At 38.3% G+C, this 17,686-nt stretch overlaps 1 protein-coding gene and 1 non-coding gene across 3 annotated transcripts in view; one reads left to right on the top strand and one right to left on the bottom strand.

Annotated features, from left to right (window-relative positions):
* LOC108312344 (phenylalanine-4-hydroxylase) overlaps positions 1-17,686 on the top strand; it is a 106,518-nt gene that overhangs the window by 50,050 nt on the left and 38,782 nt on the right. For both annotated transcript variants that reach the window (XM_037742765.1, XM_017540227.2), the window contains one exon: positions 4,099-4,206. In XM_037742765.1, coding sequence (XP_037598693.1) covers positions 4,099-4,206 — 108 coding nt within the window. The remainder of the gene's footprint in view (positions 1-4,098; positions 4,207-17,686) is intronic.
* LOC119473468 lies at positions 12,119-12,259 on the bottom strand. Its single transcript, XR_005202688.1, has one exon. It is a non-coding gene; the product is annotated as a U4 spliceosomal RNA (small nuclear RNA).

Here is a 17,686-nt window from a genome sequence, read left to right as displayed (position 1 = left end):
ACAGCACTCTGAGCTGCTCAGGTAGGGGAGTTTGGGCCTCCAGAGAAAGAGGTCTGAAGTCTGCTGGTGCTTCCTAGTTTCATGAGCTCAGTAAGAAGTCTGAATTCACTGGAAGCTCATGAGAATGTCCAGGAAGTCAACAGACAAATGTCCTCAACAATGGTTTCTAAGTGGGAGAACATCTGTCCTGTGTGGCTTTCACAGGAATGAGTGAGCGTTGCTTTAAGGGGCTGAGGATCTGGCCTCCAGAACTGCGACCAATTAGCTGTGTGTCTTCGGACAAGTTACTGTCCCTTTCTGTTGTCTGTTTACTCTTCTGTACACCAAAGGGGCTGGTCCCTAATGATCTGGGGTTGAAGATGGGGTCCTCTAGTTCTCTTCCGTAATATTTATAAAGTAATCTCAGCCAGGTATCAAAATGGCAGAATTATAACTATCCTCCTTTCACTTTGGGAAGACGATGAGGCATGAAGAGAATTTAGGCAGAAACTTACTCAGACCCGGGGAGGCAGGAACTAAGCAGAGGAAAATGACCAAGAGTTAGCCCTGGGTGTGGAATATGAAAGAACCCTAAATGTGACTTGGAAATAATGGCCAAGGTATATTCCATTCTCCAGGATTTGTTGGCATTTTCTTGAGGTGAACAATTGCAGAATACATTCATTAATGTACCCTATATATTACCCAAGGCAGGAAGCCTACTCCTGGACTCTGAGAGTCCGTAGTAAAGCCCAGGCCTGGGAGGTAATGTGAGTCTGCAGGCCCTGTCATCTGCAGGATTAGGGAGAAGAGTTGTCAGGAGAGAACAGGAGGTAGCTGTTAAACTGTTAATGTAACTAGAAAGACTGCAGAACTTTGGACTGATTTTTTTTAATCCTTAAAAAAAAAGGTGCATGGCTCTCAGGAGACAGAACTTACCTTGCAGAGGAACAGCTTGAGAATCAGAGTGATCCCAGAAGAGATCCTGGCTTTATCTTCCACGTAGTTTCAGGACTGCTGGCAATAGGGTCCCCACAGCTGTGGGAAGGGATTAGGGGCAGGGATTTGGTCAGGAAAATATGGGGCTTTAAAGTTCTTTATAAAGCACTTCATAGCTTGAGAATCCACAAATAGTTTTAATATCAACCAAAAGTAGTGTCTTGTTATAGAGTAAATGTGAATTTGCAGACACATTTAGGGAAAAGTTATAATTCACAAAAAATTAGGCTGTATATTTATCAATGGTTCCAACATTTTCTGTGGTTAAGAATCACCTGAGATGGTTTTGAAATGGCAGATTGTAAGACAACCTGATTTAATAGGTTTAGGTAAAGCCCAGGGAACTACATTATAAGAAGGAATCACCAGGAAATTCTGGAGTTGAGATCCAAGGAACACTCATTGAGAAACACTGATTTAGAAAGCGTATGGAGAGAACGGAGCAAGTGAAGGAGGATCAGCACGGTGAAATGTAGGCTGTTAGGAGTGGTATTGACTAACTGCTGACTGCACCAGAGCAAATCTTTGACTTTGCAAGAAACAGAGAACTGAATTCCCACATTATGTTCATAGCAAGGGGAATTATATAGAACACCTGATAATTAGGAACTTGAGTTCTTGACCAGCCTCCACTACCTTTGTGACCTCAGGTGAGTGATTTTCTCCCTTTGCCTCTAGGTTTTGCTTATCTCTCATGTGAGGGAGTTTAACTAGGTGAGCACTAAGGACAAATCAATCTGTGTGAGTCAGTTATTATTTCCACACAGCATCAAATGCCAAGTGGAAAGCATAAAGAAGTGATTGTGCACTTGGGATGAGGGGCACAAACATTTCCTAAGCCTTTAAGGAAGGGTGAGATCTTGGAAAGAGAAATTTGGTGATTTACTCTAATGAAGAGTTAAAAAGGCAAGAAAGAAAGCGGCTTGGCTGGAAAGGAGGTCCCTGTAGAGGGGCCTCTGGAGGTGAGGTTTCACAGAGACTGCCAAATATCAGCAAGAAGCACTTTATCCTGATGGTCATGGGGAGGGAGACTTTGAGGGATTATAAGTAGAAGAAGGAAACAAGAAAAATTGTCTTAGGTTAGATCAATGCACGCCACTGAGAAATAGTTTCAGGTGATGGCAGTGGGAACAAAAAAGGGCCTGGCACCCAGAGACATTTCTGGAGAAGATGAGATCAGACTTGGCATTTGGCTGAACGCACACTGGAGTAGGGTAGGGGTGACTGAATTTCGAGCCCAGGTACATTCAAGTCTGAATTGCCCTAGTCAAAGGTGGCATCTGTTGATGTGTATCANCTTACTTTTCTCGGAAGCCAGCAGGAGAAAAGAGTGTTGCCAAGTGAGCTAGAAACAGAAAAATCTTTTGTCATTTCTATGAAACTGGAAAGAACAAGGCTCAGTGTTCTTTGGTAGGTAGAACACTGAAGTCAGGGACTCTTCTGTACCTCTCCGGCAGGGTTTAAAAGGGGGAAGTAGTATAGAGGCTGTGAGAGATTGTGATTCATGGACAGTATGCAGAGATCAAATAACCTGGGTTCAGATCCTGGCTCCACTGCTGTGTAACTATAGGCAAGTTACTTAACCTCTCTCAGCCTCAATTTTGTCATCAATAAAAGGGGGCACTTGGTGCATAATAAAACCTACCTCTTACATTGTTGCCAAAAGTACATGAGATAATACAAATCAAGTGCTTATTATAATATCTGGAAATTATAGGCTCTAAATAAATGGTACATTAATAGTTTTTTAGAAAGATAACATTGTGATCAAAATAGAGATATTTAACAGTTTAGTCTTCCATTTCATTTGAAGCTCGCTATAATCACTCTTGCAGGTAAATATGGTTTTGCCTTCATACCTCAGTTTCATGGGATATTTGGGGAAAAATCTGAATTTTCTGAATTGAAAGAATTTTTTTGCTAAGGGTCATCAGTATTCATGCAGGGCTTGTTATTCTGAGTCACTAAGAGACTCCTAACACAGCCTTCTCTCATTGAGATGATGTAACATCCATTCCATTAATTTCATTAACTTGCTTACAAGAGAGTAATTGTTCTGCAAATTTTTTTCTTCCCGGTTTTAGGTACCTGCTGTTTATTGTAGACACATGTAGAATTTTATATATTATTTTCAAACTTAGGCTAATGTTTTAGCAAACTCTGGAATGTCAATCCTAACCCCACCTTTGTTTTCTGTCACATGCAGGTAGTAAGTGCTAGATCCTGGACATTCTTTGAGATTTAGTTTAAGACTAAATTTATCTTCTGATAGGTTATTTGTGTACTTTCATGAATTTTGTGACTCTTTCTCAACGATTGGCTATTTCAGATCTCAGCATATGGGAACAAGTTAATACTTGCTGAGATCTTTGCCAAAAGTCAAGAGGTCATTTTTGTGTATTTATAATATTTCCTTCATCTTTATATATTTATCAATATTCTATTAAAACTGATCTTTTCCTTTTTTCATTATCTGAATACTGTTTTGACAGAGCTTGTTTTTAGCGTGATTTTACAGATGAGAAAACTAAGAAAGCTGAGTGATTTGCCCAAAGTAGTCCACTTGGAAAATGAAAGAGAGAGGATTCCAACCCAGGTCTTAGGACTCAAATGCCTGTGCATGTTCTATTTTTAGTACTTTTCATACTGTGTTTCTCAATGTCTTTCTGGGACATTTTATAAACTATATTATATCACCTCTAAGGATCTTTTGATTTGTTATGTATGTGTCTATTAAGTTAAATTGTGAGCTCCTAAAAGATAAAGCATTGTCTTATTCGTCTTTAAATTTCTCAGAGCCTGAATAGTGCCTGGAACTTCGTAGGTGCTCATTAAAAGATATTGAATTTACAGGATTGAATGGTAACATCAATGAATAATGATGTTATTATTATTCCTTAAGTTGATAACTGACCCAGTAGCATCATTGAACATTTAATTGCCCTGGACTTACTTATTTTCCACCACACTACATATTTCTATATAGAATATATATAGCTCTTTGTATTGCAAGATGTAACTAGAAGAAAGTGTTCATGTTTGCTTTGTTCATGGAGGTTTAATAGGAATGAATTGCTGAACTGTGGAAAATGTTTTAACCAAATGCATCTTATCCTGTAGGAAACAAGCTATATTGAAGACAACTCCACTCAAAATGGTGCTATATCACTGATCTTCTCACTCAAAGAAGAAGTTGGTGCATTGGCCAAAGTATTGCGGTTATTTGAGGTCAGTGCTTCATTCGTGTTTGCTTGGATAATGGCACAGCAAACTTCCATGTTATTTTCTAGTTAGATGCAATGAAAAGAATGCAGGATCTGGAACAGGAAGATTTGATTTTCAGCTCAGGTTCTTACCTTAATCAACTGTGTGACCTTACCTAAGTCATTCAATCTCTCTGAGCTTCAGTTTTTCCATTCACAATATAGTGCTGATAATATAATGGACTTTGCTTATCAAACACAAATTCCAAGGTCATTATTAAGAATTTCAAGAAAGTTGCAAAGAACATGAAACCCCAAGTGTGATTCCTGTAGGATGACACTGGATGCACATCCCAGGAGCTGGCCCTGGCTTCAGACCTCTTTTATCAAGCTTTCCTTGAATTACAATCTTCTCAGTTTCCCAAAGCACTTCTTACTTTTAACTGCAGCACTTCTTTGCTTGCTCAGTGTATACATTTATGTCTAGCCCTGAGGATGGTTTCTCCAAGAAGAGAAACTTGCCTCATCATCTTTACATCCTCAACAGAACCTGAGTTTTATATACCTTGTGTTCAATTAAGAATGAAATTCAATCTAAAGAAAAAGAAGTTTTTAACTTAATAAGTTCTTTTTAAGTAAAAAAAAAATGTTTTAAAAGTCTCTTTTCACTTTTTGAGCCAATTAATTTTTTTTTTTTTTTTGAGACAGTCTTACTGTCACTCAGGCTGGAACGTGGTGGTGTGATTTCAGCTCACTGCAACCTCCACCTCCCAGGTTTGAGCAATTCTCATGCCTTAGCCTCCTGAGTAGCTGGGACTACAGGCACATGCCACGATGCCCGGCAAATTTTCCTGTTTTTAATAGAGACAGGGTTTTGTCATATTGCCCAAGCTGATCTGGAACTCCTGGGCTCAAGTGATGGGCCTGCCTTGGCCTCCCAAAGTGCTGGGATTATAGGTGTGGGCTACCAGGCCTGGCTAAAGCCAATTAATTTTTACCCTGAGTTTTTAAATATAATTAAACCTTGTGACTGAATATATGAATAAATAGAGAAAAGGCAGATTTCTCATCTAGAATTCCAAATAATTTAAATGGTGGGTTTTGTATAGTGGCTTTTTTTTCCAAAAAGTACCCTATGGAAGGGGGAAAAGAGTCTCTTTACAGTGGTGAGATGTGACAAAGACACCTCAGCCATGTGACCAAAATCAGCATTATCAAAAAAGAAACTGAATATTAAAACAAACCTTTCCTTAACAGTAAAAAAGAAAAAAAAAAAACAAAAAACTAAAAATTAACATCATGATTGATGTCATGTTGGTAGAATGAATCCTTGGCAGGATGAAAATGATACATTGCCCCTGTGGTCTTCCTCCCCAAAACCCATAACCTCACTCTAGCCATGAGAGAAAAAACCAGATGAATCCGAATTGAGGAACATTATCCAAAATATATGACCAGTACTCCTTAAAACTCTCAGGTCATCAGACACAAGTACTGTCTGAGCAATTGTCACAATGAGAGGAGCCTAAAGAGACGTGAAGGCGAGGTGTGACATGGTATCTTGAATGGGATCCCAGAACAGACACAAGACATGAGATATAAGCTAATGAAATCTGAATAAAGCATGGTCTTTAGTTTCTGACCATGCTTTATTCAGATTTCATTAGCTTATATCTCATGTCTTGTGCATCAATATTGGTTCATGAATTGTAACCTATGTTCCCCACTAATGTAAGATGTTCATAATGGGGGAGACTGGGTCCAGGTTACGTGGGAATTCTCTGTGCTATCGTTTCTATTTTTTCATAAATCAAAATTATTCTTCAAAAATTGCCTTTAAAAATTAAGCCTAGGGGAGGAGAATGTGTCTGAGTGAGAGCAAGCAATGAGTGTAGAGAAGAGAGAGCATTTTCCAAATATCAAACTATTCATGAGAAAGAATATATCTCTAAAATGCACCTTTGTAACTTTTTAGCTGTTGTATTAGATAATCGGCATTTTCTCCTTGAGAGGTTGCCCCTTAAGCCTAAGACAGAGTTAATAGATTAAATAATAGTAAATGAGCAGAATGTTTTCAACCTAATAAATAAACCACAAGTAACTAAATTACCAGAACTGAATGAAATGCACTCAAGACATGTGTGTTTGTGTGGGGGCGGGGGTGGGAGAAGGGGGTGCATGCATGTGTTTAAACTCTAGGTGAACTCTCTGAAGCATTATCCAGAATCTCAACTGCACAGGTCAGTAAGTGATGTTACTGCACCCATTTTACGGAAGAGAAAACAGAGGGCACTGTATTGGGCACTGAAGGGTTGTTAGTGAGTATTTTTTTTCCAAACATATTTGTTAGTGAGCTGGGTTGTTAGTGAGTTGGGTTGTTAGTGAGAGTTGGGTTGTTAGTGAGTTAGTTGAAGGGTTGTTAGTGAGTATTTTTTTTCCAAACATATTTTTTTCCAAAGGGTTGTGAGTGAGTTGTTAGTGAGGTTGTTTGTTAGTGAGTTGGGTTGTTAGTGAGGTTGTTAGTGAGTTGGGTTGTTAGTGAGTTAGTGAAGGGTTGTTAGTGAGTATTTTTTTTTCCAAACATATGTTTTTTCCAAAGGGTTGTTAGTGAGTATTGTTAGTATTTTTTTTCCAAACATATTTCAGACGTTGCTGTAGAAATTGTGTAGGCCAGCATACTTCTCTCCTTATTAACAGCCTGCCAAAATGTTATAATCATTCAAAGTGCTGAGTTAAGGCCAGGCATGGTGGCTCACACCTGTACTCCCAGCACTTTGAGAGGCTGAGGCTGGCAGATCACTTGAGGCCAGGAGTTCAAGACCAGCCTGGCCAACATGGTGAATCCCCGTCACTACTAAAATTACAAAAATTATCTGGGCGTGGTGGCATATGTCTGTAATACCAGCTAGTCAGGTGGCTGAAGCATGAGAATCTCTTGAACCCAAAGGCAAAGGTTTCAGTGAGCTGAGATCACGCCACTGCACTCCAGCCTGGGCAGCAGAGTAAGACTCTGTCTCAAAAAAAAAAAAAGATGCTGCGTTAAGAGAGAGAATCAAATTCTTGTATTTGTGGAACCACATTATGTGATGAGCCAGGCACGCATGATCTTCATTTAATCCTCATTAAGCTAAGTGAAGGTAGCACTCTGTCTTTATGTTTGAGGGAACTGAAGTTCAGAGCAGTTGAGTAATTTGCTCAAGATCACACAGCTAATGTGCAGTGGAAATGTCATTGAACCCTGAATATCAGATTACAAAGCCCATGATCTCTCTATTACACCCCACACCTCTGCCAAATACAGCTATCCCTGAACATCTGAATCACTCTGGAATTTTCCAAAAAATGCAAATATCCTGACTGCAGTCTCCCATTCTTGGGGAGAGGAGGCAAGACTGTCTCTTTCTGGGTATTTTTTCTTTCATTAAAAAAAAAAAGAAAAAAAAAAACAACTTAAAAATCAAGGCTTTCCACTCTCCCTAGTCTTCCAAATCTTTCTCGTCTTCATACTTTCTCAAATATACCTGATGGGAAAAATGCGTTTAAATGCAAGAAAATTAACTATTAATATTCCTTCCATCTATTATCAAACACTGTTAACATTTTGACATATCACTTTCATTTTTTCCTGTATGATTACAGTTTCAAAAACTACAAATTAACATATTGTTTCTTAAGAAAAAAAAAATTAGAAGATAAAGCTACAGTCTTTTCTGATCTTCCCTCTATCCTGATCATTCTACAAACTTTCTAGCCAAGGCAACGTAATTACGAGTGTAGCATATTTCCTTCCATTCCTTTGGAAAAGTATGTTGATATTGACCAGTGTCATGCTGTGCACGTTGGTATGCAACCTCTTTCAGTAAGCACAATGGAGCAGCCAAGAGGATGGAGCCCATGGATGCAGGGCTGAGGTTTGGAGAGAATCACTTGACTTCTCTGTGCTTCAGTTCCTCATCTGTAAAATGGAAATAATAGTCTTGTCTGCTATTACATGACTTAATGCATGTAAAACCCTCAGAATATTTATTAACTGTTAAGTAAGAATTACTATGTATATATTTTGTGAATGAAACATTTAAAAAATGTACACACAGATAGATCAGGTTCATAACTTTTAACTTCAGAAGTATGGTTCTTAATATATGGGTATCATATTTTATTTATCATCTCTCTATTTTTGGCATCCATACTGTTTTCTATTTTCTGTAGTCACAGACAAGTCTGTAGTATTTTGTTCAATTTTTTGGGTACATAATATGCAAAAATTTTTTTAGGGTAGATACTAGAAGTGGAATCTGGTCCTAGAATATGAACATTTTTAGTTTTAATCAAAACTATAAGTTTTTCTCCAAATGCCCTGTAGGAATTTATAATCCCACTGTTTCAACATGAGAATACTCATTTCTCTATACATTTAAGAATATATGCTTATTATTGCCTTTAATCTTGGACAATATAGTGAGTGAAATGTGGTAATTTGATTTTATTTTCATTTTCCTGATTATTAGTGAGATAGAGGTCATATTTTGTGACTTTTTAATTTTTCTTTTTGTAAATTGTGATTTGTCTACACATTGCATTTTTTGTTGCAAATGTGCCTTTTTGTTACTGATTTCTTGACATTTTATATAATCTTAATACTGTTATGTGTGTTACAAAGATTATCTCCCAGTCTTTCTTGTTTTACTTGGATTGATGGTATAATTTGTCATACTGAAATTTATTATTGTGATATAATCAACATTTTCTGTCCTTTTTTTAAATGTGCTTTGGATTTTTGTTTGTTCTTGAAGTTTTTTTTAAACTCCACTGGTGACTTTGATGCCCAGTCAGGAATAAGAACCACTATTCTAAGCTATTGCTGGGAAAGGGGTTCTTATCACTTCACATGAATTAAGTCATATTTAATACTCATGATAGTGCTACGGGGAGTCAGAAATGCCATACCCATTTTAGAGAGGATAAAAATAAAGCTCAGAGACTCAGTAGCTTGTCTAAGGTAGACGAGGTGGTAGGACTTCGGAAATTGACCCAGGTCTATTATTCTATATTTTTTCAATATTTTTTTTAATCAGAGAAAAACCAATTGCTTATATTGGGGCTTATATTTTTTTTAATCAGAGAAAAACCAATTGCTATGGGAAAGCAAAATTACACCGCAGTTATTTTGCATATCTCATTATAAAGAGAATGATTTTTATACTGGGAATGTTGAAACAAAATGTCGAGAGCCAAGAAAAGCATGGCTGGTAGGTCTTAGGACTCTGCTCTTGGACTAGTGACTTCATTCCATCACCTATCTGTTACTTACAAAGGGTGAATCAGGGAGCTACCTGGGCCAAGGTATTATGAGGAGTCAAGAGATCACTATTTGCCCATAGATGAATTCATATCTTTGGTTCTAAATAATATAGTAGCCCTATGTTGTGATATAGGGTAGAAGGAATATAGGCTTGATACTGAACATCTAAATCCCAGATCTGCCAGTGATTAACTTATGGGTTACGCTATGCCTGGTGTGACTCTGAGGCCACAGAACATGCTCACACAACTTTTATTCCTTTACCCCTTCCACATGTGATGTATGAACCCCATCAGTAATCTTTGAGAAAAGCTGAAGATGAGAAAGATTTTAGAAGACTAAGAAAAGTAGAAAGTCTTGATTTTTAAAAATTTTTTTAATGAAAATCTAGAATGAATGACTTGTATTGTTTGTGCACACTTACAGAAAAATGGCAATGACCAATAATAGCTAGGGTTGAGCCATTCACCAGAAGAAAAGTAGCGTGGCAGAACAGGGGGACTGTGGTGCACATAGTGTACTCATGTATTCCTATCTCTCCCAACATCTCTGTGAATGAGGTGTAGAAGCAAGCCATAGATGAAAATATGGACAAGATCTTTAAGATGTGCAGTTTACATTTGTGGACGCTATAAAATGAAATGAAATGAAATAAGCGGCAAAACAAATGAAACAATCTGGACTGCACTTTAGAGCAGTGTTTCCTAAGTCATATTCTGCCAAAATCTGCATGATAGTAGAGGTTTTATCAGAAAAGAATTCCAAGGTCGTTATATCTGAAAAATTCCACATCTAGGTTTTAGAGAGCCATAGTGTACAGGAATTTATTAAAGACTGAGAAGTTCTGCAGAGAGGAAGCCTGTTCAATGTAATCTCACTCAGCATTTCCTATATGTATGGAACCTTGTTTAGGGAAGATCTGTTAATACCTTCCAGGCACTAGTGTTCCACTAAACTTATGCTGTTTTAGAGTTATGAACTTCAAACTATCAGCGATGACCTAGGTTTGGGGTCCTGAGGGATGGAATAGCATTGGGGTTAAGAGTATACCATCTAGAGTCAAACTGTTTGGATTTGGAACCCAGTCGTACAACCTGTGAGCTTGATGACCTCGGGAAAGTTATTTAACTTCTTAGTGGCTAGGTTTCCTTATTCTACAAATTAAGATAAGGAGTGGAAGTTCTAGTGAATTGGGGCCAAGTGATTAGGAATATACCAAAACCCCTATCTGCTAACCTAAAAACATCCCACTGACCTCAGTAGATTGTTCTAACTTTCAACTATTTATGCATTGATTTAAACATTTTCTGCAGTGCTCTATATTTTTAGCCTTACTAACTCATGTCCATGCCTTTTAGGAAAATAGTCTCCTGAGAGTCTTTCCTGTAAGTGGCTCAGTACAAAATGAGAAGCAGGCTCCTGGGGGAAGTACACTGTTCACCTTACTGTGTATTCTCTAGGGAAGGGAATAAGAAAACAAGCAGATATACAAAGCTCTGAGCTCCAAGGCCATCTCTGACATACATGGGTATGCTTAAAGACAGCATCATTCAATTGATGAAGATAAAGAGGCTCAGACTAGACAAGCTTCCAGGAGCTAGACACTTAGAGCCAAAAACTGCTTCAGAATTTAGCATCCATTTTTACAGTAGACAGTCTTTTTGGAAGCAAATGGGAAAGGCACATTATCTATTAGTCATATCCACTTTTTTGTGCCCTTCTTCTGCCTAGGGGATCCACTCCTCCCCCTCATCAGATATTCAATGATCGCATCAGATATTCGGTGATCAATGACCTCAGCAGATATTCAGTGATCTCTCATTTATGCACTTAATTAATATTTTCTGATTATCTACTTTGTCAGAGCCTATATAAACGTTGGGGACAATGGAATGAGCCAAATAGTCACCCTCCGTCCCTATAGAACTAATGGACTCCACATAAATGGGCAGTTACAATTGAGATGTAACAAGTGCTATGAGGAGCTCAAGGCTTTATGAGCACGCTTAATCCAGATGTGAGGCCAAGGAGGCCAGGGGAGGTTTCTTGGAGATGTCAAACTGAAACCTGAAGGAGTTGATAAGGAGAAGGAAGAAGTAAATTCTAGAATGAAGGAACAACTGATTTAGGGGAAGAGAGAACAAAACGTGGTCAGGTCACAGAATCCGCAAAAGCTTTCCCACTTGTGAACCGCAGCATTCCGGGGACAGAGAGGACATCTATGCAGGTACATGATGTTTGTTACTCTCATATTTGGATTTTAAAGACCTATCTGTGACCCCTGGGCCTGGTGAGCAGGACTGGAGCAAAAGTGAATCACGAGGTGGCTTTTACCCTCCGGTGTTGGGTACAGAGAAGCCAAGAGCAGTAAAATGTTTACCAAGAACATGTTTTTCTTCAATCAAAATAAGAAGTTTTGAGTTTCACTGGAGAAAAAAAAATGTTCTTATAGCACAGATGACATTTTTATTTTATTCAAACCACAAAATATAGATAATGATATAAAGAACAGCCATGGAACTCAATTCCTACTTAAGAAATAAAATGCTGCAGAGATAACTGAAAGTCCTGGGTAACCCCCTCCCGGTACATTCCTTCCTCAGGGGCAATTATTAATTAGAATTTAGTATGGATTATCCCCACACATCTTTAAAAACTTTTGTTATATATGGATATCCATTAGTGATACATGGCATAGATTTGCAAGCTTCTCAATTAGCAATAATTGAGCCTCAGATAAACCTCACTGGTTACAATACTGCCACTGTGCAAAGTTTTGCAAGCTTCATAATATTGGAATCATATTGTACCTCTCCTTCTGCAATTTTGTGTTTTGGGGAGAGGGTGGTAAACACTAGTTTTGAGATTAGACTGATTTGCATGTATCTATCCATATCTGTGTCTATAGATCTAGACAGTAGATATCTACATCTACTATATGTGTTTTCACCTATCTATATATATCAATATATGGAACTCTATCTATATCTAAATAGATATAGATAGGTATAAACACACACGTATCTATATAGAGACAGAGAGAGAGAAAAAATGAAAGAAGAATTGTGTTATGTGTGTATATATATGAAGGAGCAAGAACTGTAGAGAGACATACATATATGGGTATCTATCACCTATCTATCTGTCTATCTATCTATCTATCTATCTATCTCTACAGTTCTTGCTCTTTCGTTTTCTCTTCTCTACATTCCACTGAGTGATTATACTCTATCCATTTTCTGTTGGTGAATATTTAGGTTGTTTCCATTGTTCATACAAGCAGTTTTCACTGAACATTTTATACAGGACTGATGACTTTATTTATTTAGTATCAGATTTTCAAATGGAAAGCTGGCACTGTGTTTTTAGCTGCTAAACAGTTCATATCTGGGCATACTTAAGAAATCGCAACACAAAGCTTGCATTTAAGCTTTCGTTAAAAGTTAGATCTTATACTGGAAGAATCTAGACAGAGGCTGTGGTCCATGGATACCATGAGTTGTGATTATTGTTCATTGACAGCCTATACTGAAATAGTCCACAAGGTTTTTGTTGTTGTTTTTTACAGAGTCTTACTCTGTCACCAGGCTGGAGTGCAGTGACGTGATCTTGGCTCCCCTCAACCTCTGCCTCCCTGGTTCAAGAGATTCTCATGCCTTAGCCTCCTAAGTAGCTGGGATTACAGATGCCTACCACCATGCCGGCTAATTTTTGTATTTTTAGTAGAGACGGGGTCTCACCATGTTGGCCAGGCTGATCTCGAACCCCTGATCTCAGGTGATCCACCTGCTTCGGCCTCCCAAAGTGCTGGGATTGCAGGTGTGAGCCACCGTGCCCAGCCTACAAGGTCTTTTTGATCCAGAATATCTTACCAATTTGGTGGTATAGGAAAAGAAACACCAAAAAATGAGTTATTTTCCCTAAAGGCGTGAACAGAGCCAGATTAAGCTGCTACCCTGGCTCTCTCCAGCAAAGAGTCTCCTCTGAGTTAGGCAGCCCCTACTACCTGGAAGGGGGAGTGGGGGAAGAAATAATCTCATAAAGAGGGAGATGACTGAAAGAAAAAAGGTCCAAAGAATCACACAAGAGACATGTCAAGAGGATGCAAGAATGAGATCCCAAAAGATGGTCTTTGGGGTGAGAGCCCCATGGAAGGTCCAGCTTGAACCTCTCCAAGATCTCCTCCTCCAGACCAGAGTGGGGGATAATCTTAAGCTCCCTGTAGAATATAATTGTGCTGCTCATACTTTCTTGAGTGTTTCTGGTTTCCTGTAAATGACAGTGGGTTTAATTCCCATATTCTTGGTCAATTGGGGCATTCTTGGCCCTCCCAGAAGAGGAAATCAGTGAAACGTGTAAGAATTTACATCAATATATCCTCCCGACTTCTTCTCCAACCTTTGTAACTGCCATATCTCATCCCCAAATATTGTTGTTGCCACCAGAGAGTTCCTGTCCTGTCCCACTACTGTTTATTCTTAAAACAACTGCCAGAATGCATCTTGTAAAACATGAGTTAAATGATATCTCTCTCCTGCCTAATTACTTCCCATAGCTTCTTATATCACTCAGAGTGAAAAACCAAGCAAAGTTCAGATAATGGCCAACGTGGCCTTCCATGATCTATTCCTGGTAACCTCTCTGCCTGGTGTCTTCATATCCCCACTTCCTGCTCACTCTGCCACAGTCACACAGCCTCCTTGTTGGTCTTCCCTCACATTGTGCATTCTCTTACTCCAGGACCCTTGCATTGGCTGTTCTCTCACATTTTTCTCCCTCACTGATTTTAGCTTCATGCTTAAATGTTACCTGTTTATTTTTTGATGACTTCCTGACTGCATTGTTTAAAATAGCACCTCTATGCACAATGGTGTAGCCAGTCCCACTTTCCTGCTTCGTCTTTCTCCATGGTGCCTACTACCATCTGAAGACTGTAAATATGTAAATATTTTACATATTTACTGTAGCTCCTGTTTGTCTCCTCCTTTGAGAACATAAAGCTCCACAAGGGCAGAGTTTTTTTTTCTTTCTGCTTTTCTTACTGTTACACCTCAGTACCTAGAACAGGGGTTAACACAAAAAATGAATTATTGAACATTCCTGTCTATTTACCTAAGACCAGTGATTTAGAGCATTTTTTGTAAATGTCTTTGTTGTTGTCCACAATAACCTCTGAAATAGACCAGGACATAACTTCATCTAAGTTTACTTCAAGACAACAGCACATAGTGGTTCAAGAAGCTCTCCCTTGCCAGTCTGGTCTCATCTCAAAAGATGATCAGACTTTCCTTCTTTTTGAAGTGTGCTTTCAAAAAAAAAAAAAAAAAAAAAAAAAAAAAAAAAAAAAAAAAAAAAAAAAAAAAAAAAAAAAAAGCTGAGAAAAATAGAAAAATTTAGGGCAAAACAAATATGAAAGGATAAAATGACACCTAAAATGTAATGTACTCCATCTTTCAGAGCAATGTGTATCTATACCAAGTTGAGGAGGCAGAGTATAAGGAGTACCTACTGAGTATCTATTAATGAAGACAAAAATTGTTAGGTTAAAATTCTCATTAAGCTGCCAGGTAATATTATCATCTTTATTTTAAACACATAATACCAGTTTCAGAATGGTCAATTAATGTATCCAAAGGTAGTGAATAGCAGAACCAGAATTTGAACTCTGATTAGTTCCAAAGCCTACATACTTTGCAAGATACCATTCTCCCTTTCAAGGAATAAAATAGAGCAGGAGGAGAATACAGGGCCCTCAATTTGGGGTCAAAAGAAGATCCAAGAAGGCAAGCCAACTTTTCACCATTATGAACTCTGTTTCTATAGTTTTATTTCCTTGTGATCAATCCCTCTTTACAAAGATTTTCTTAAAGGATAGGAGAAGAAAGGGGTTTCTGGTGAATCCTTAGAAAAATTGGCAGTTCAGCCAGGCACAGTGGTTCATGCCTGTAATCCCAGCACTTTGGGAGGCTGAGGCAGGCGGATCACCTGAGGTCAGGAGTTCAAGACTAGTCTGACCAACATGGTGAAACCTTGTCTCTACTAAAAAAACCAAAAAAAAAAAAAAAGAAATTAGTTGGACATGGTGGCTCATGCCTGGAATCCTAGTTACTATGGAGGCTGAGGCAGGAAAACCACTTGAACCAAGGAGGAAGAGGTTGTGGTGAGTTGAAATCGTGCCATTGCAACTCCAGCCTGGGCGACAGAGTAAGACTCTGTCTCAAAAAAAAAAAAAAAAAGAAAAAGAAAGAAAAATTGGCCCCACACCTTCTATTGGAGTCCTCATTAAGCAAGGCTTTATGCTGCTATCGTTTATACATAAATCAAACATTAGACAAATCACGTTTTTGAAAAGTGTAAGCCTTCATTGACTTCCCCTAGACGTCCACTTGGAGTAGTATCAAGAGTGCTTTCTTTATCCATCGACAAAGATGTGATGAGTGTATATGGGTCCGTTTGTAAATCTTCACAGGCCTCTTGTTGAAAAGTAAAATTCATTTGTTAAAACTATAATCCTAAGCAGGCTTGGAAATTAAGTTTTGAGGCTTTCTTAGCAATCAAAATTATTGGTTTCTGAGGATCCACACTAGTAAATTAGAAAGATGCCAATAAGGAGATTACATGCCAAACTGGAGGGTTATTTATTAACAAACTGATTCAAATGGGTAGGAAATGATTTAAACAATTCAGCTATATGTTCAGTGTGTAATTAACCAGAAACTTCACTCATCACCCCCCATTTGTTAGCCTAGGCATAATTTTTTAAACATATTTTCATAATTACTTACCTATATCTATCATAAATATTTACCCTTATGGTTATCATTATAACCATTTAACAAATAAATTTAATTTTTCATTATAAAAGTAATAAATGTTTTTAGGAAAGTTGAACTATGATCTTTGAAAAGAGAAAGAAGGAAACAAAATCACCCCTAAGCCCCTCATCTGTAGACCAGCACTACGATCATGTCTTGGAGTGCTTAATGGCACGTTTTTAGTGCACGTTATTGTTTTTGTTACTCACTTTTTAATGATTGCCTAATCTTCCATTGTGTGATCATACCATAGTCCACTTAATCATTCCCCTATTATGGGAGTTTAGTTAGCTTAGAAGCTTTGGTGAAATGTTTTGTGAAGTTTCTTATAAGTTAAATTTCTAGCACTAGAAAAACTGAGTCGTGAAACATAAATTGTTTTATTGTTATCCTCAAAGCTGGAAGCCCCTCTGTAAAAGTGGATGCTTCCAGGGGTGGGGTATGGGTAATGAGCTCTATATCCTATGGTCTGCTTCCGAGCACTTCTTCCCTTCTCCCCCCCTTTCCCAAACTTTCCCACAAATAAGCATGCCAGTGATGTGTCCATTCTTGGTTCTTGGATTTGCTGTGCTCTCAGCTCTACATAAGGCAGGGATTGGTTATGTCTTCTTTTGAAGTTTCATCTTAGGTAAACAGTAGGTGGAACCTAACCATTCTCTTTCTTCCTGAGCCAAGGACGATGACATTGCTCTTTGCTTTGTTTAACAAATAATCTCTGTTTGCCAGAGAAAGCTTCAGACCTACCACTGTCTCTCTGGCATTCCCTCCCCACTATTCTCTCTGTCCCCAGTTGGGGCCCTTCTGTGGGTTTCCCTAGCCTCAGCCCTCAGGGGTGTGTTCTCTACAGTTGGAGCCATAAATAATGGCTGCAATGTGAGCCTGTTTGTGGTTACTTATTGTATTTACTATACACAGAGGTTTTAATTATTTGTGTTTGACATAATTATAATAATAGTAATAATAATAATAAAAGTTGACATTTGTGGAGTGCTCGCTGTATGTACACCTGACAGGAAAGACAGTGGGGGTAGAAAACTAATGACTCTGAGATTAGAAAAAAAATGGGCCTCACTCTCCCACTACTTACGGCAAAGCACCTTCATCTCTGATTTTATTTTTTATGTCTCCCTTAACCTTTTCAAAGGATTGTTGGGATGGTACAGAAAAGAATTCTATACTGTAAAGTGTTACTTGTATGAAAAGGTATCACTACCTTTCTTCAACCTTATACCATTAATAATCAAGGCAAAAGATACACCTCTTCGGCCGGGTGCGGTGGCTCAAGCCTGTAATCCCAGCACTTTGGGAGGCCGAGGCGGGTGGATCACGAGGTCAAGAGATCGAGACCATCCTGGTCAACATGGTGAAACCCCGTCTCTACTAAAAAT

Source organism: Cebus imitator, unplaced genomic scaffold (genome assembly GCF_001604975.1).
Source record: "Cebus imitator isolate Cc_AM_T3 unplaced genomic scaffold, Cebus_imitator-1.0 Scaffold8, whole genome shotgun sequence".
In the NCBI taxonomy this organism is placed as follows: domain Eukaryota; kingdom Metazoa; phylum Chordata; class Mammalia; order Primates; family Cebidae; genus Cebus; species Cebus imitator.
The sequence above is the reverse complement of the archived record's forward strand: the minus strand, read 5'-3'. Positions and strand labels throughout refer to the sequence as shown.